Genomic DNA, 18,845 nt, shown 5'->3' on the forward strand with positions numbered 1-18,845 from the left:
GACGAATTCGTGGAGGTCACATCTGGAATGGGGCCTTGGCAGAGCCAGGCAAGAACCAGGCGCTTCCCTCTGCCCTGGGCTCCAGTGTCACCGTGTCCCCTCATCTACTCCCGGCCGCTGGTGACCCTGAGCCGATCAAGTATCTTTTGCCAAGATGGGGTTCTGTGGTTAGGGCTGGTCTCCTCCCAACTGCCCCCAAGGACTTGAACCAAGACACTCGCAAAAGCCAACTTTTTATTTATCATTCCTGCCTTCCAACCAGTTTGCGCAGCAGGTTGATGACCGGGTGGGTGGATTTTGAAGGGGAAGGCAGATGTGTGTGGGGACAGAAGCTCCCAGAAACAGTCTTTGCACACTGCTGATGCTGGGGACAGCCGAGAAGCAACTGAACGACAGACTCTACAGACTCAAAAATGGACCAAAGTGACAAGGCGGCTGCTGGCTGGTCTCTTGCCACCCCATGGGGGTCAGTTATACCCGTCAGTCCTGTGCAAAGGTCCTGGGGCAGGCTGGGCGTGGGTGGCCGGATTCCTCCCTGGTGACAGGAGCAGTCCTGTTCACCCAGCAGCAGTGTGTCGAGGGGCAGGCGCGTGGGCGCGTGCCCAGGTGCCCAGGCCGCCTCAGGCTCCCCCACAGCTCTCCGAGTGTCTCTTTTCCTGCTCTATGTCCGCCCTTTGAACGTGTTCATGCAGGTGTAAGTTCCTGAGAATCTGTGGATCTCTTCCAGCGCAGCCTGTGGCAGAATGCTGGGGGCGGGGATGGGGAGGGAAGCGGCAGACGGTCAGCCTGGGCCGGGGGGCTCGGGCCTCTTCCCTCTCTGAGCCACATGCCAGGATTTCCCCCCCAGAGCCCAATGCCCACCCCCCCAGGGCAAAGGCTCTCAAGTCAGCCGATGAACTCTGTGCAGGTAGGAGCGGGCGGGGCACAGATGCCCCAGGCCGTGATCCCGGCACGTGCTGTAGTTTGGAGGCGCTGGGTCCCCAAGTGCACGTTGAAACGTAATGCCCTGGCACGTGTTGGGAGTGGGGCCTCGGGAGGTGACGGGGCGAGAGGACCTTGCCTTCCTGAATGGTACCTGGGCTCTGCCAGATGAGGCTCCTGGCTTCTGGTTTCCGTCTGATCCAGCCCTGGCTGTTGAGGGCATTGTGGGATGGGCACTCTCCTTCTATCTCTTCATTTCTGTGCCCTTCCCCCACTTAAAGGATTTATTTTATTGATTTGAAAGGCAGAGTTAGGGAATCTTCCATCTGCTGGTTCACTCCTCAAATGGCTGTAATGGCCAGGTCTGAGCCAGACCTAAGCCAGGAACCCAGAGCTTCATCCGGGTCTCCCACACGGGTGCAGGGGCCTGAGGCTTTGGGCCATCCTCCACTGCTTTCCCAGGCTTAGCAGAGAGCTGGACTGGAAGTGGGGCTGTTGCGACTAGAGTTGGTGCTCATGTAGGATGCTGGAGCAGGCAGCTGCTTAACCCGTTATACCACGGCACTTGGCCTTTTCAAAGAACTAGACTAGAATGCTGATCAAATTCTGTGGGCGGCCTCTCTCTTAAAGCCCCCTCCTCAATGCAGTTTGAACCACTTTGGAGCCTCGGCAATTTCTGAGACTTTGGTGTCAACCCCCCTGAGGCAAAGCTCCCTGAAGGCTGCTGGTGCCCGGGTGGCCATGTCTTGTGATGGGTGATTCAGGGATCCTTCGGGTACCCAAGATCTCTTCTGGGGTCTGAGACCAGCCCTTATTACAATAATGCTGAAGTGTTGCTTGTCTTTCTCATTTTGGGGTTCTCATGCACACATGATAGAATTTTCCAGAGGCTACACATCACAGGGCGTGCCAGCTGATTAAAGTAAGAAGCAGATACGGGAATGTAGGTATCTTCAGCGGAACCAGACAATGGGGATATGCTGATATATAAATCAGCAGGGGTTGGTGCTGTGGCACAGTGGGTGAAGCTCCCGCCTGAGACACCAGCATCTCTTATGAGTGCCAGTTTGGTCCAGGCTCTTCCACTTCCAATCCAGCTCTCTGTTAGTGGCCTGGGAAAGAAGCAGACGATGGCCCTAGTGTGTGGGCCCTTGCATCCTTGTGGGAGACCCTGATGGAGCACCTGGAACTGGCTTTGGGTTGGCTCTGCCTAAGCCTGGCAGCTGCTTGTAGAGTCAGTTCATCAGCAGATGGAAGAGCTCTCTCTCTCTCTCTCTTTCTCCCTCTCTAACTGCCACTCCTTACTGTATTGTTTTGGACAAAATATACTTTCGGGTCATAAAAATGTACATTTATGCTAATATAAGAGATTTGCTACTGTTACTTATGAATGAATAGCCATACAGGTAAGCCAACACATACATACTGGAATCTTCTTTTTCTCTTAGCTTCAGTTTCTCAGGCCACAGTGACAGCCATGACTCCCAGAATAAAAAGGGCCTTGGCATTCCTCAGCGATCTGTAAGAGCCCCAGGCTGAGAGCCATCTGGGGCGGCAGATGCGCCCACAGCAGGCAAGACTAACGGATCCTGGAGGCTTCCTCCGCCCTGCCAGCTCTCCCCCACCAGGGCCGGGGCTCAAAGGAGCCATGGCCGCGCCCCCTTCCCCGCTCGCCCCCAGATACCTTTTCAAGAGGATGAGGATGTGCATGGTCCATGGCAATAGGAGCAGGGCCTGGTTCAACTGCACAGCTTCCACCGTCCTCCGGGCCACCGTCTCCGGCTTCAGCGGCGGGAAGAGCTTTGGGAACCTGAACCCAGGAAGACACACTGTGGGTTGTCCCCGGCCACGCGAGTGCTTCTGCTGGAAGCTTCCCCACAGCTCGGCTGACGCTGGGGCCTTCGCAACCCGGGCCTGTCCTCAGTGAGGCGAATGGGTGCTCTCGGCTCGCAGGGTGTCTCCCTTAAGAAACCAAGGACCGCCAGCCTGCACACTAAGAGGTCCATTCTGTGACACCTGCCAGGGGCTCTCATGGGGTCAAGTGCAGCCTCCCCTCCTGCAGGCTCTGACCTCCTCTTCCTCATGCGGGACCAGCACATTTTTCTGTCCTTGTCCCCTTATGTCTCTCCTGCCAGGGCCTTTGTCAGCAGTTCCCACAGCCAGGCCCTCTCCTCCCAGTGGGAACTGGTGAGCATCTGAGCCCCGTCCATCCCAATGACCTCTGACCTGCCCTGCTCACTTTCCTGGTGGCATCTGTGTGCCGAGCATGGCCTTGCTTGTTTGCTGTCCCCTTGTCAAGGTCTCCCCTACACTGAAGCCAGGTTGGGCTCGCTCTCTGCTATGCACCCAGCATCTGGCACATGGCAGGTGCTTGGTAAATTCTTGCTGGATGGGATCTGCCAGTTCCCAAATGTGTCCTCCTTATCCCGAGGTGGGCTCTGCCTTCTGCCCTGTTTACCGGATTAACAACTATTTTTGCAATGCAGTCATTCAAACCCCGAGTTTGAATGAGCGGGAATGAGCGAGGCATCCTGGACCCAGATGATGGTGAAAGTCCCCACGTGTCAGACCTGTGCCTGAGTCATACTCTGCAACTTACAGATAAGGTGGCCAAGGCTCCAGAGAGTAAGTGGGACACCCAAGATTTAGATGGGCCCACACAAATTCTAGAACATTCTCTGGCCACCACTCACTGCTCTGCCTGCCCTCCTGGGCTTGTAGGTACAGGGCTGCTGCTGCTGGCTCTGACCCCAATCCCACAAAGGGCCTGTGATCCACTCTGGCACCGGCAAGATTAAGGGTGATGAGTCAATGGGCTCTGATGTCATTCCCAAGCAAGGGGCCACTCATGGGCTCCTGGCAGGAGTTTAGTCCTACAGGTCCCCAGAACACACCCATGGCCTTGCATTCCTTCTCTGTCACAGAGACCTAGAGCCTCATGACCCTGGGGTGGCGTGGGGGGTGTGCAGTCTCTAGGAATCTGCAACATGACCGTGTCCAGGTAGCCTGACACTGGGGCCCTGACCATGCGGCAGACAGCCTGGCTTCTCCTGCTGCCCTGTGGCCACACCTGCTACCTGGGGAGACCAGAATGGAGCAATCTGGCTCCGTGGGCTTATGAGGGATGCTTCCCACTGAGACCCCTGCAGGGGCATCTGACACAAAGGTTCCCAGCAGTATCCGCTGGCAAGATTTCTCTCCTGGCTGTCTGTGGTGGGAGGGATGGGTAGATGAGAAACCCACAGCTTTTAACAATGCACAAACCCAAGGATGAAGCCTGCTCAGATGTGTGGTCTGGGGCGAGGCAGTGCTTCTTGCAGCCTCAGTCTCTTCATCTGTAAAATGGGAATGAGAGCCGTCTTAGCTCTTGTCACCAGGAGTGGCGCCTGTGACACAGGGGTGCAATGAGCACCCAGAGCAGCAGGAAGAGGTGATGGCTCCACTGGCCAAGCCTGCTGGCAAACCCACCAACTTTGTCCCAGTCAGGCTCCCACCTACAGTGCTAAAAGCTGCCCAGCCTGGGTGCAGGGACTCAGAGCTGGTTAAGAAAGCAGCGTTCTTCCAGGTGGTATTCTTGCCACGCCTCAGGGTGCGCCTGCCCAAGCAGAGGTGACAGTCATCTCATCTCACTACTTGCCAGACATGGCTAATCGCACATGAGAGCTCATCTAAGCCCAGAGGTGGGGGGTTTCTATTACTAACCCCTATCCCTGGAGGCTGTGGTGTTAATGTGTGACTCCCAGGATTCTGCAAAGTTCATTGCCAAAGTTATGTGCTCATGGGAGGCAGAGGGATCATGGGAGGTGACTGGGCCATGAAGGTTCTGTTGCAGGAATGAGCTGCTCCTTTCATAAACTAACGGATTAAGAAACCAGCCAGGGGAGTCGGTGCTGGGGCGTAGCAGGTGAAGCTGCTGCCTGAGGCTCTGGTATCCCAGCTGGGCTCTGGTTTGAGACTCGGCTGCTCTACTTCCTACCTGACTCCCGCTTGTGCGCCTGGGGAAGCAGTAGAAGATAGTCCAAGTGCTTGGGACCCTGCACCCACATGGGGACCTAACTTAGCTCCTGGCTCAACCTCGCCCTTGTTGCCGTCTCAGGGGGTGAAACAGCAGACGGAAGAAAACTCTGTCCCCGGCGTTTTCTTCCTCTTAAGGAAAAAGAAAAAAGGAAAAGCCCCTTGAACTTGGATCCTAGTCCCCGGAAATACAGAGATTTCTTCTGTTTACCAACCAGCAAAGCACAGTCAGTTACAGCAACAGAAAACTGGCTCACGGAGCTGGTATTTGACCCCAGGCAGTCAAGGCCCACACGCAAAAATGATTTTGGGGAGATGAGGGGCTGCCTGGCAATGAGGGAGAAGAGGTGCTTCGCGGGCAGGTGAGGGCCACACACACGCTAGGTCTCTGGCTGTCCAGTCCACTTCCAGGCTGGCGACGAGTGCCACTGGGGCATGGCTTGGGCACTTCCTATGTATTCAGACAAAAACATGCCATCACAGGGAGCAAGCCAGTGTGGGGCCTGACAGTCTAGCCTCCTCCCAGTTCAGAATCGATGCTCACTGGCGTACAAGCCAGTGGAAACACACACTCCTGTGACAGATTCCGGGGATGTGGCAGGCTGCTGGGGACACCCGTAACCCCTATGTGTGTGTGTGTGTGTGTGTGTGTGTGTGTGCAGGTGACTGTCTATTGGTGAGTCATCCAATATGTGAAGCCAGCACCGCTGTCACCTACACGCATGCTCCCCGAGCCCACAGGAGCCCTAACCTGCTACCATATCCCACTCCTTGCAATGGAGCATCAGGTCCTAAAACTCAAGGCCAAAGCCCCTGAAGGGATTCCCCAGAAGTCCTTCTTCCAGGGCAGCAGCTGGTCCCCACCCACTGACCTGACCCTCATGCCCTGGAACATCTCGGTGCTGGTGTGGAAGGGCAGCACGGTGGTGGCGCTGACGCCCGGACAGTCGAGCAGCCCCAGGGTGAGGCTCTCCATGAAGGCGAAGGCCGACGCTTTGGACGTGCAGTAGTCGATGGCGCCGGGGATGGCGGAGAGGGCCAGCACAGAGTTAAGGCACACGATGTGGCCATTCTGCAGCTCCAGCATGCGTGGCAAGAAGGCCTTGGTGGTCTGAGGGCAGACGAGGGGTCTCAGTATGGAGCCACCACGGCTGTTGCCAGCCCCTCCAGCCCTGTATCAGAGGCTGGCCGACCAGGATGCGCTTTCCTGGGCCCCAGTCACAGGGGCCGGTGGCTCCAGGGCTGGCACACCTGGGGTCTGGCCACTTGGTGACCCATCCCCTCCCCAGCCCCCAGGCTCCCTGTGGCGGTTGATGCTGGCTCTGGACCCGGATGCCGTTACCCAGAACTGGCCCAGCGTGTTGATGTGCTGGGATTTGAGCAGGGCATCGTCATCGCTGTCCATCAAGCTCTTCCCATGGACCACGGCGGCGTTGTTCACCAGGATGGTGATGTCGCCTACCTGCAGGGGATAAAAGCCACGGGTCACGAGGGCACCTACCCGGACAGGCATGGGCTTGGCCCCAGAACGCAGCTGGCAGGGGACTTCCCTCTGAGCTTTGGCATTTACTCACAAGCTGGGGACTAACACTGTTCCAAGGTTGACCTGAGAACAGAATTAATTCATGGCCTGGACTACATTTGACATGGAACGGGGTGCCGTTTCTTTTCCCTGAGTTCAGAGACTCATCTAAGCAGGTGGATTCAACAGCGGGACTTTCTCGGGTGATGGCCCTCTGCCCGTCCACTCAGGGTTCTGGAGAGAGACTCATAAGGTGCAAGTTTCTAAGAGAATGACAGGTGACCACACCTGCAGGCATTCAGCCATCCTGTAACGGGCTAACTTTGTGCAAGGGTCTGCACAGGTGCCCTGCGCAAGGCCACCAGCCAAGCTCCCTCTGTGGCTGCCGCGGGATGTGTCCTTGGCCCAGCACTGCCCTCAGATCCCAGCAAGGCACTGACCTTCTCCTGGACAGCTTTGGCCGTCTGGTATACCTCCTCCCGGTTGCCCACGTCACAGATGAAGTAGTGGCACTCGGCACCCATCTGACGAATCTCCTCTGTCGTCTCCTTCAGGCATTTCTCAGTCCGGCCCCAGAGAACAATCTGGAAGGAGACCAGCACAACCCTGAGCAGGTGGTCACAAAGCAAGAAGCCCAGGTCCAGCATGGGAACAACTGGTTTCCCTGCTGCCACCTCCAGATAAAATCGTCAAAAACCTATGATTCACAGAGGTTTGTTTACTATTATATTTACTTAAAGTATTAATTTCTTAGGAAAGCAGCTATAGAGTGTGAAGGAGAGACAGAGAAAAGCTTTCCGTCTGTGGGTCTACTCTGTAAAGGCTGCAATGGCTGGGGCTGGGCTAGGCGAAAGCTAGGAACTTCATCTGGGTCTCCCATGCGGAAGGCAGAGACCCAAGAGCTTGAACCATCATCAGTTGTCTCCCCCCAGGGTACACATGAGCAGCAAAGTTGGGACTTGGCACACTCAGCATGGGGTGTGGGGCAGGGAGCTCCAGCTGGCATTTTAACCCATGTGTCTGATATAACAATGATTACTTTTTTTTTTTAAAGGGACACAAGCCTACTCTGAAATGGACACATTTATGGCCAATCAGCTGATTTCTTTCCAGTCCTTCTCTGTCCATTCCTCCTAGCAGGACACCTCCTCGCGGTCTAGTCCCAGGCATCCTTTAAAGGCAGGAAGAAGCGAGGGCAGAGCTGTGTGCTGCTCCCGCTCAGGATGCAGCTGGCCTGCTTGGGAGCCAGGCCTGGGACATTCCACTGCCACATGCAGGGAGGCCAAGATGTCCACAGGGAGGGTGACAGTAGGCAGCTGAGCAAGGAAGGCCTCCCAGCTGCCGTGCCCCACACGGAATAGCTGCCAGCAGGGACCTTGGCAGGCCCAGCCAGCGGATGCTTAAAGGATCAGGATGGTTCTGAGACTGGCTGGTCCACAAGGAGCTGGGCAGGAGCAGGCTGGCTGTCTCCCTGGGCCTGGTGGCGGGGTCCCACTTCCCCTGGCGGGCGGTGGGTCAGACACATTGGCTGGCACAAGAAGCCAAGCTGATGACCAGGGCAAGATAGGAGCCATGGGGAAGGAGTGTTGGCATCTGCAGGAATGCTGGTAGGGACACTCCTGGGGCATAGTCAGTCGGGGCCATCGGAGCCTTTTCTTAGGGATGCGAGCAGTGGCTTCTGTGTTTCTTTTCTCTAAAAAATATCAAGAAAATTTCCCCTCAAAAAGAAAAAAAAAAAAAACCAATATAGAAGCTCTAATGTAGAAAGCCAATAAAATAATTCATTCTATGTCCAACCCTACTATGATGCTGGCATCCCCTATGAATGCCAGTTCAAGTCCTGGATGTTCCAGCCTCCTGCTAATGTGTCAGAGAAAGCAGCAGAAGGTGACCCAAGCACTTGGGCTCCTGCACCTGCGTGGGAGACATGGATGGAGTTCCAGGCTGCTGGCTTTGGCCTCTTCCAATCCCAGTCACTGAGGCCATTTGGAGAGTAAATTAGTAACTGAAAGATTCTCTCCCCAGTTTCCCATCTGTAATTCAAATATACAAAATGAGTTTTAATTTTTTTTTCCTTTGTAGCATATGCTAGAGTACATGAAAGCCAAGGCTAGGGCTGGGCTGGGCCATGCTAGGCCACAGTACCTGACAGCAAGTGTTGGGGCTATGGGAGTGGGAGACAGGTCACACTGTGCTAGGCTGCAGCACATGCTGGTGGAGGGCATGGTAGGGAATCTTTAGGGATGTCCTATGCTGCAGCACCTGGCAGTACATGCCAGAGCTCAGGCTAAGGGCAAGCTGGTATGTGCAAAACTGGGGATGAAAGTAGGCTGAGGGCAAGCCAGGTAGAGGTTCTTCAGAGTTGTCCCAACTAGGTTGCAGCACCTGCTGATGCATGTGGGAGCTGGGCCTGGGGGTGGGCTGGGCTGGACTAAACTGCAGCACCCACTAGATCACATGAGAGCCAGGGCCAGGGGTGGGACTGACCAGGCAGCTACACCCACCAGGACGTGCCCTGGCTGGTGCAGAGGGTAGGCTGAGTCCAATCCTGTACCAGCTGGCACATATAAGAGCAAGGTCTAAGGATTTCCCAGGTGAGGTTTCTTTGGGAGCTCCCCAACTTCAGGGAAAATCACAGTGTTACAGGACTGAGTCAGCTCAGTGGCTTACCCTTGACCAAAAATGAAGAGCATGCTAAGATGCACACAAAACACAAGAGAGCCAGCTCAACTAAGCCAAAAGAAGATTTCAAGGACCTCATCAAAGGACTGAAAGAAGGGCAGGTTGAACAGCACTCCAGGCCAGGCTCTACAACAGGCACACACAGGTGGACAAGGACAGCCAACAAGCCTTAGAATTTCTCACCTCTGGTGGAACAAAGCCAGTGACTTGTCAGAATAATCAAGACAGCTCAAGTAACATCCTTGGAACATTCTTCCCCACATCAGGGCCTCAAAGGGACATCTAATGACTGTCTCAGGGCCTGGTGTGATGGCTCAATCGGCTAAATGCTCAATTTACAGGCGTTAGGATCCCATACAGGTACTGACTCGTGACCCAGCTCCTTCACTTCCCATCCAGCTCCTTGAGTATGGCCTGGGAAAGCAGCAGAGGATGGGGCAAAGTCTTGGGACCCTGCACCCATGTTGTAGACCTGGAAGAAGATCCTGGCTCCTGATGGGCTCAGCTCTGACTGCCGTAGCCATTTGGGCATGAATCAGAAAATGAAGGATCTCTCTTTCTCTCTGTAAATTGCCTTTCCAATAAAAAAAAAAATAAATCTTTAAAAAAATTTATTTTTATTAGAAAGATATACAGGCAGTAGGAGATACAGAGAAGAAGATCTTCCGTCCGCTGATTCATTCCCCAAGTGGCTGTAATGGCCGAGCTGAGCTGATCAGGAGCTAGGAGCCAGGAACTTCTTCCAGGTCTCCCATGTGGATGCAGGGTACCAAGGCCTTGGGCCATCCTTGATTGCTTTCCTAAGCCACAAGCAGGGAGCTGGATGGGAAGTGGGGCCACTGGGTGCCCATACGGGATCCCGATGTATGCAAGGCAAGACTTTAGCCACTAGGCTATCATGCCGGGCCCTATTTCTTTTTCTTTTCTTTTTTTTTTTTTTAAATATTTATTTCATCCACTTTCTCTCCTTCCTTGACTCTCTCCATCCTAACTGGAGCCCCACTTCAAACTCCTCACCTTTGTAATAAACATGAAAATAAAATAAAAAATGTAAAAGGGCAGAGTTAGACATCTACCCACCAGCTCACTTCTCAAATGGTTGCACTGGCTAGGACTGGGCCAGGCTGAGGCCAGCGCCAGGAGCTGTAGCTGGGTTTCTCCACATGGGTCAGGGGCCTTGTACTCGGGCTATCTTTCCATGCTTTTTAGGTGCATTAGGAGGGAGCTGGATTGGAAGTAGAGCTGCTGGGGCTATGAACTCAACTGGTGCCTGTGTGGGATGTTGACTGGCATTGCAGAGGACAGCTTAGTGTCCTGGGCCACAACACCAGCCCCAACATCAACCATTTTTTATTATGATTTTATTAACCCGTGTTAACTTCATCTAACCAAATGAATGTATAGTGTAAACTTTTATTAGTAATTTAAATATAAAAGCTTAACAATGCTTTTTGTTTTGTTTTGTTTCCATAAAGGCTACTCATAAGAACCAAAGGCTGATGGGCCCGGCGCAATGGTCTAGCAGCTAAAGTCCTCGCCTTGAACGTATATGGGTGCTGGTTCTAATCCTGGCAGCTCCACTTCCCATGCAGTTCCCTGCTTGTGGCCTGGGAAAGCAGTCAAGGACGGCCCAAAGCCATGGGACCCTGCACCCATGCAGGAGACCTGGAGGAAGTTCCTGGCTCCTGGCTCTGGATGGGCACAGCACCGGCCGTTGTGGTCACTCGGATGGAAGATCTTCCTCTGTGTCTCTCCTCCTCTTTGTATATCTGAATTTGCAATAAAAATAAATAATTTTTTTAAAAAAAAGAACCAAAGGCTGCCGTGGGAGGACATTTTCAGTGAGTGACAGGCAGCAGGTCCAATCACATCAGACCAGAATGCTGGTGGCTTCCTTGGTATCGAAACACCTCGGACCTGAGTTTGTAGAGCTCCCATTTAGGCAGAAAGAATACAAATGGGGGCCGGGGGAAGGTATACAGAAATTCTGGGGGGGTCTCCAACGGATCTGACATATCACTAGAGTTTTTGAAAAGTTTTAAATATTTTAATAAAAGGAATGTTTTCTCTCAACCTCTAAAATAGCTCTGGGGAAGTCCAGTCTGAAAACCCCACTTGGTTCCAGCCCTTATTTATTTCACTGTTAGGTCTGAACTACAGTTAGGGCCTGATGAGGGAGGGTCCATCACTTGTCCACACGACCACCCAAGGCCAAGGGCGAATGCCTGCCATCCCTCAGGCGCCAGGGAGGCCTTGCTTGCAGAGCAGACGAGGGGTGTGAGGTCCGGCCGTGGAGTCAGGAATGGCACAAACGTTTGTTCTCGGGAGGTGACTGCTGTAGGCAGATGTCTTCCTCCCAGCCGAGGCCCACCTATCCACCTGCTCACCCACACATTCACCTGCTTTATCTGCCCAAGTTTGACTAGGTCAGCGGAGGCCAAGGAGAATCCTAGCCACCTCGCACCTGCTCTGCTTTGCACCTGTCCCGTCCCACCTCTAGCTCAGATGGGTCCCAGGACCATGACCACGGGACTTGCCCTGGGACCCGGGATCTGGTTCGGACAGTGAGAGGTGCCCCTGGGCATGGCCGGCAGGGGGGGTGTCATTTAACTCTGTAGAGCTTGTCGGAAGGCACAGGGCTCCTAAGGGTTTGGAGGACCAGAGGTCACCTTGGGGCCACCTGAACACTGTGTTCCCTGAGGTGCCCAGGCAGCAGATGCACCTGCCCCACAGCAAGCAGCTGTCTCCATGGGGGTGAGTGTGTGGGGGAGCACAGGACCTCTTCCCCAGTGGACTTGCCTCTCACTGTCTTTCTTTCAGCCCCCTCCACGTGGCTGTCCAGGAGCCAATGGGCATAGCTTGGCAGTCAGCTTCCACCAAGACCCCTGTGGTGACCCCAGGTGCTGGGAGGACAGGAGTCCTGCCTGGTTTAGGGCAGGCTGAGGACAGGGATGGTGCAAGGGGCAGATGTATGAGCCTGGGGAGTCCCACAGTCTCCTCCTGCCTCCCCCTCCCCAGGACAGGTGGCCAGCTTCTGTCACTCCTCTGCTCAGAGGCGGGAGAGGGGGAGGAGGAAGGAAGAGACCTCTGGCCTCCAGGGTCACCTGTGCTGGCCTTGGCAGCCACCATCCCAGCTGCAGGTCGACCCCATCCTCCTTCCCCGGCAACCAGGAAGCTGGGCTGCAAAGGGTTTTTCAACCCAGTGGGGGTGGAATGGGAAATCAAGATTCGAACTCAGAGCTTTTGTCCTGGGCAGGTGGAAGCCACCATGAGACAAGCTAAGCCTCAAGCAGTTGGCTCCCAAGTTCACTCCTGCCTAGCACTCCTTCCCGTGACACATTTCATACATCACCAACAACTTGCCAAGGTGCCACAGAAAGAGCAGAAAGAGCAGCACCAACGTGGTCCCTGCCTCCGGGAGTCCCCATGGTGGTGGCATGAGACAGAGACGGTATCAGAAACCAGCCAGTCACAAAGGGAGCCAGAAGGACAGAGACGAATCAAGGCCTTCGTTTCCACCCGAACTCAGGAGGTAGAGCCCATTTCACAGATAAACAAACTGCAGCTACAGGCCAGTGTCAGGGTCATGCAGCCTGACCAACAGGGCTGGGCTGGCTCCACAGACTGCCCAGGATGACGCCTCCTGTTCCTGCTCCTGGCGGGGGGAGGCAAGGCCCTGCTTGGCTTCACGACCCCATGGGATCAAACACTCAGAGTGGATAGTCACTACCCTGACATCCATGTGTCCTATGTGGTATTACCAACCTGGGAAAGATCACTCTGAGAACCTAACAGGTTAAAGGGCGTCCAGGGGTTCCCAGGAACAGGTGTCCGTCAGCAGCTGTGGGCTGCGTCTTTATGTCTGCGCCTGCAAGGACAGCGTCCTAGATAATGAGTGGTCAGCCGGCCGCTTGTGTGGCTTCTGCATCCCCAGGTTCCACTGACCACAGACCCAAGAAACCCAAGCACTAACACAGACTGTCATCGGGTCCTCCCTCCCCATGTGCACACCGCACGGAGGCCACCTTAGGATACAGGAGCCATCCAGAGACGGGGTGCAGCACATAGAACCGGGGTGCAGGCAGCAGCACCCACCAGGCCAGCTCACAAAGGTCTTGTGCATCCCTGGGGTCTGATGTCAACCGTGAGTCTTGGAATGAATCCCTTGCAGGTGCTGAGGGTTTATGATATTGACCTTCATTCTTGGCATCTGCTGGTTCGTTCCCCAAATGCCTGCATCAGCTAGGACTGAGCCAGGCTGGAGCCAGGAGCCAGGAACCCTATCATGGTCGCCAAGGCAGGTGGATGGCAGCAGCCCAAGCTTTGGGGGCCATCTCCTACTGCCCTTACCGGCACATGAGCAGGGAGCTAGACCAGAGGCAGAGCGGCGGGGGACTAGAACTGGCACCCCAATGTGGGAGGCTGGTGTTGCATACAGAAGCTTCCCCCTAATTATTCCCCAGCAGCTCATTTGCCCCTGACCTCCCTACTGGGGTCTCTCCAGGGTTTCCATCCACGACAAAGTGATTCCCTAATGATGAGTGAACGAGGGAGGCAGCCTGCTTGGCACCTGGAGTTTCCAGTTTGTCTTCACTCATCCTGTCCCTCAGTGGTCAGGAACTGGACCTCAGCCAGCCTATGTGCCCTGGGACCCTACCTGGTGCCCAGCATGGGCTGCTTGTGAACTTGCATACATCCTGCAGGACCCCACTGGTCTGCAGCATTCCGGGTCCCTATGGCATCATAGACTCCGTTGAGCCCTGGCCATGGCCTAGCACTGGGTACATGGACACATTTTTTCCTTTAACCCTCATGGCCATACCAGGTGAGGACACTGATTCCCTGTTGAGACAGTTCAAGCCACTCGTCCAGGGCCACCAACCCCGAGCAGCACAATTGCTTTAGAAAAGGGCCACAACAACTAGGTCCGGACCAGGTTTCCTACAGCGGTGGCGGGGGCCCAGTGCTTGGGGCAGTAGCAGGAAGTTGGATTGGAAGCAGAGCAGCTGGGACTTGAACTGGCGTTCTGACATAGGCTGGCTGCAGGTCAGCCCTGTGTTCAAGTTCTCTCATCTACTCCTTAGGAGCGATATCACCTGCAGACGTTCCGCTGAAACTCCGTGAATTAAGGTGGAACATGGTGAAGGGACGCAGGACACAAGAGGTGCTATTGATTCTATCATCAACACAGTAACCAGACTCCCTGCTCAAGGCCGTGCAGTGGGACCCAGGACACAGGCCAGCAGCATCTGGGACCTCCAGAGCAAAGAGCTCTTGTCCAACCTTGGGGGATGGAGTTCAGTGCACTGTGCCAAAACATTAACAATACAGTGTGGCCTCGGGTTCCTTACAGGGGCCCCGTTAGCAACCCAGGGAGGCCAGGAGGTGGTCTTTCTGCTCCCTCCTGCTGGGCTGCAGTGGTGACAGGCAGCCTAGCGTGTTCCCGCAGGGCACTATGAAGTGGCCGGGGCTCCTGGCCCTGTCTGACCGGTGGACGTCTTGACTCTTACAGGCCCAGTGTTACACAGGATTTTTAGCAAGCTCCTTCAATTAGCCTGGTCGGGGTGTTGCCCTACCATAAGGCCTTAGTTGCAACCTGGAGCTGGGCGGGGACTTCCTCTGGGCCGGTGTCCAGCTTGGAATTGGCACTGCCAGGAGGCACAGCGGTGACATCTCTGGCCTAGCATCAGATCTCAGCCAATGCCAGGTGGGCAGGATTATGCCCATTTTGTATAAGAAAAGTGAGGTGGGAGCTGGTGATGGCTCAGCTGGCTAATCCTTCACCTCCAAGCTCTGGGATCCCCCTGCTGTGAGGACATAGGAGCCTAATGGGGCAGTGCCAGGTAAGGGTGGGCTGCTCTCCTGAACAGTGGCTGGTGGGTTGGGGGGGGCTGGCACATCCCTGTGGAGCCTCCTTGGTCTCCAGGCAGGCATGCGGGGGTGATACCATGTCTCCTGGGCTCTTGTTGTATGAGGAACCCTGTCCCGTGGCCCTTGGCTCCAGGTCCCACGAGTGCACGGGCCGACCCACATCAGGATGATGCATTCTCCTCCGAGAAGCTCCAGGCAGCCTCGTCCTTGACCCTGACGCCGTGGCTGGGCTTGGAGACTCAGGACCTTGCCGGATTGCCCGAGCTCTTGTGCGGAGAGCAGCAGCCTGTCCAAGCTCTGGTACCCTGAGCCGTCATGGGGAGGAGAGGCTGTGTGAAGGTGAGGCAGGTGCAGCAGAGGCCAGGAGCCAGGAGAAGCTGCAGCAGGCAATGAGAGCTCCTCATCGCTGCCCAGAAGGCTGGCTTCAAGCTTCTGCCTCTCTGAACTGGTGGAGACTGGGCAGCTGCCGCTTGAAGCTGCCCTGTTGGCAGTCACCTGTCACTGGTGGAGGGGCACATGTGGGACCATTGTACTCCACCCAGGGAAGGAGGCCAGAGAGGCCCCACCCAGGCTCCCAGGCCACGGAGCACGTGTGGTCCCCAAGGCTACTGGGGGGTTTAATGATCCTGACTTCTTTTTTTTCTGGAAGGTTCTTTGTGCTCTTTTCCCTACTATAGTTAATACCCAGTCCATCCAACAGTCCTGCTGGTCTGACATCTGAACCCCCAAAAGGTCAACACGCTGGGGCCCAGCCACAGCCCCCTCACAGGACTCCTTGCTTTGACAAGACCCCCAGTACCCCGTGCCTCAATTTGTTCTCAACACAGTATCCAGAGAAACTTCTAGAACACAAGGCCAAGACTTTCTGTGGCTTCAGGCCTACCTGGCTCAGCGCACCGGTCTCTACCTCAGCTGTTCTGTCTTCCTCCGAGTTCCACTCTATGGGCAACCAAGAGGCCTGCCTGGGCCCTCGCACAAGCCCCTCTAACCCCAACCCTTATTACTTCTCAGATCTCTTCCTTTCCACCTATTGAGACACACGTATCTCCCATGGACATGGCCACAGCAGTGGCATGTCGCCAAGGAGAGAGAAGGAATCCTCCAGGCCTTGAACCTGCTACCTGCCCAGAGTCAGGTCTCAGCAGGTGCTCAACATCCCAGAGGGCTGAGTGGGGAGGGCCCCACTGCACCCCTGGGTGGGATTCGCCTAATCCTTTCCAAGCAGGGAGGGTCTTAAACTCCCAGCTCCCAGCCATATACACCTGCAGCCTCCAGCTGCCACCTCCTCCTTTGGCAAAACCGGAGATTCAGGCTCATGTTGCTGGGAGGTAGCGTGGGGGGACAGTGGGGAGCCCCAGAACCTTTGTCTCAGTCACCCCCCCAGGCCAGACCTCCTGGTGGAAACTGCCAGGTGACCTTGAGACAGGGGTCGGGGGCCAGAGGGCACTAGCAGGCACAGTGCACCCCACTGCCATCCTGCAGAATGGGGTGCACTGGGATGCACGCAGACACAGTACCCGCGTGTCATACTTCAACCTGAACTCTACAGCCAACGTCTTGCATGGCCTGACTTGCTCCCTCTGTCCCTCGTGCCAGGAGCATCCAGCGGTAACCCCACCTTGTTGAGGCCCTAGGACACAGAGGGGAATCAACATATCCCATTAGCTTGTTGTTGCACAGGATAGGAGCCAGGAGCCAGTGCACACAAAGGAGTGACCCTGGAACATTAACACAGGCCGGGGTGGGACACAGAGACATTGATGGAGTGGGGGTGGCAGGCAGAGGCCTGGCAGGCAGGGTGCCCTCCAGGCAGAGGGCAAGAGCCAGTACAAAGTGCAAAGGCCTTGGGGTGGGTACGAGCTTGGTGTGCTGGAAGGCAGTGTGGCAGCGCCAGGTGGGGTACGCCAGCCCCATGGGCACCGAGGTCTGTCCTCTAATGCCAAGTCTGAAAGACAGGAAAGAGTGACCTGTGGGGGTTGGGCAGAGAGGAGGGTCGCAGGGCTGGGTGTGGCTGCCAGAGCAACCCTGGGAAGGAGCCCCAGGATCAGGTTCTGGGGGGAGGTGGGTTTGAGGGAGGAAGATCTGGGTTTCCAGACATTGGTCTGAAGCTGGGGGCGGAGGAGAGGGTCCCAGGGAGGGAGGTCGGTGGTCCTGGTGCCCTGATGACCCTTCCCACCCACCTGGCTAAGGCATGGTGAGTTGCCACATTCAGGCAACCTAAGAGAGTGGCTTGGGGGAGGCGGGGTAAGTCTGGAAGCTCCAGGAAATTGGTCTGCTAGGGTGGGGCCCGCAGCGGGAAGGGGGGAGAGAGAGAGGGTGAGCTGCAGGGCTGGGTGAGGGTTGGGTTAGGACCCCATATGACTGACAAGTGAGTAGGGTCCTGGCACAGATGGGGAGGGAGCTAGGTGGCTGGGGTCTCTAGAGCACAGGAGGGAATAGAATGGGGGAGATGAGTTGAGGACCCCAGGGAGGGGCGAATTGGGAGGGGTGGCAGTGAGGGATACACTCGGTGGGAGCAGGAATCCCCCTAGGGCTACCCTGGACGCTTCTCTGCCCGGTTGACAAACGCCGCGGGGTCTCCGGTGTGGTGACCCATGGCTGAACCCGGAGCTGTAAATGGGATACAAGATGCCAGCTAGGTCCTGCAAGCTGCTACTGCTGCTGCGGTGGCGGTAGCGGCAGTGGCCGCCAAGCTGGTGTAGCTGTGTGCTGGCCGGAGGCTGCAAACACCGCCAGACGTTGCGACACGCGGCCAGTCTGCTGGCCGCCGCGTGAACTGTCCCAGCAGCCCGCAGGCTCCCACCCAGTTACAGCCAGCACCTCCCTCCTCCCAGGGCGTGGCGGGGGCTGGCAGCTTTCAGCCATCTGGGGGCGGCCTATCCCTAGGGACCGGTTCCACCAACTCCCCCCGCCCCTCCCCACTCAGGGGCCTGCGGGGCACCAGGCTGGGGAGGTGTGCACTGGGCTCTAGGGGTGGGGGGGGGTGTAGGTATCATGCATCCCCCCCTAAGCTCTCAATAGCTAGACAAACACCTCCTGTAGGTGGGGAAACTTCTGAAGCCACTGCTCGTCCAGCCAGGAAGAGCGTGCTGTGGGGTGTACCCCCCACCTCCCAGTGCAGCCTTTGAATGAATCACACAGCTTCTCAGGGCCTCACCGCCTCCACCTGGGGAAGTGGGCAGAGGGCACATGCCTCCCACATCGGCCTGGGGTCAGAAGGGCAAGACAAATGTCCTGGAGCCCGCCCGGGGACCAGAGTCCCTCTCACCCACCTGCACTTCAGGGAGAGGTGGGATTGGGGTTGAGGGTCAACAGAAGCCCCCACACTCACTCCCTGAATCCCACCTCAGCCTCAGGGGAAGGCGGGGTGAGGAAGCAGAAATGACCACAGCCCTGGGGCCACAGCCAGGCACAAGCCAAAGCCAATCCCAGCATCTGCTAAACAGGCTGACCCTGAATCCCTGTCCAGCTCAGCCCCCTGCTTTGTTCCAATGCTCTCCCATGATAGGGGTTTGAAATGACTGCAGCTCTTGTCTGTCTCAGCTCTCTCTCTCTCTCTCTCTCTCTCTCTCTCTCTCTCTTATGCGGGTTCTCCCTGGTCCAGTGAGTGCGTGGATGAATGCAAAAAAAAAAAAAAAAGGAATCACATTGGCCTCCTTATAAAGTGGTGGAAACTTCCTCCAAGGGACTTCGGGAGTTGATGGGGGCAACCCAGGGTGCCGCGGTTGTCATCAGACCCCACAGCCAGATGTATGGGGCTTTGTGTTGGGAAACTACGGGTCCAAATGGCATCAGCAGGGTCACACCAGGCTGTGGATCCCTGACTCCCAGACTG

The 18,845-nt window shown here is 56.0% G+C and overlaps 1 protein-coding gene across 1 annotated transcript in view; it reads right to left on the minus strand.

The window, feature by feature from the left end:
* Nucleotides 1-220: 220 nt before the first annotated feature.
* Nucleotides 221-18,845, minus strand: part of DHRS3 (dehydrogenase/reductase 3) — a 29,965-nt gene continuing 11,340 nt past the window's right edge. Inside the window, exons 2-6 of the mRNA XM_040987938.1 lie at nt 6,898-7,041; nt 6,278-6,397; nt 5,808-6,046; nt 2,606-2,731; nt 221-746 (exon numbers count right to left, since the gene is read on the minus strand). Of these exons, the coding sequence (XP_040843872.1) occupies nt 662-746; nt 2,606-2,731; nt 5,808-6,046; nt 6,278-6,397; nt 6,898-7,041 (714 nt within the window). The 3' untranslated portion in view covers nt 221-661. The remainder of the gene's footprint in view (nt 747-2,605; nt 2,732-5,807; nt 6,047-6,277; nt 6,398-6,897; nt 7,042-18,845) is intronic.

Source organism: Ochotona curzoniae, unplaced genomic scaffold (assembly GCF_017591425.1).
Source record: "Ochotona curzoniae isolate NIBS_2020 unplaced genomic scaffold, NIBS_Ocur_1.0 contig_4792, whole genome shotgun sequence".
NCBI classification, from domain to species: Eukaryota; Metazoa; Chordata; class Mammalia; order Lagomorpha; family Ochotonidae; genus Ochotona; species Ochotona curzoniae.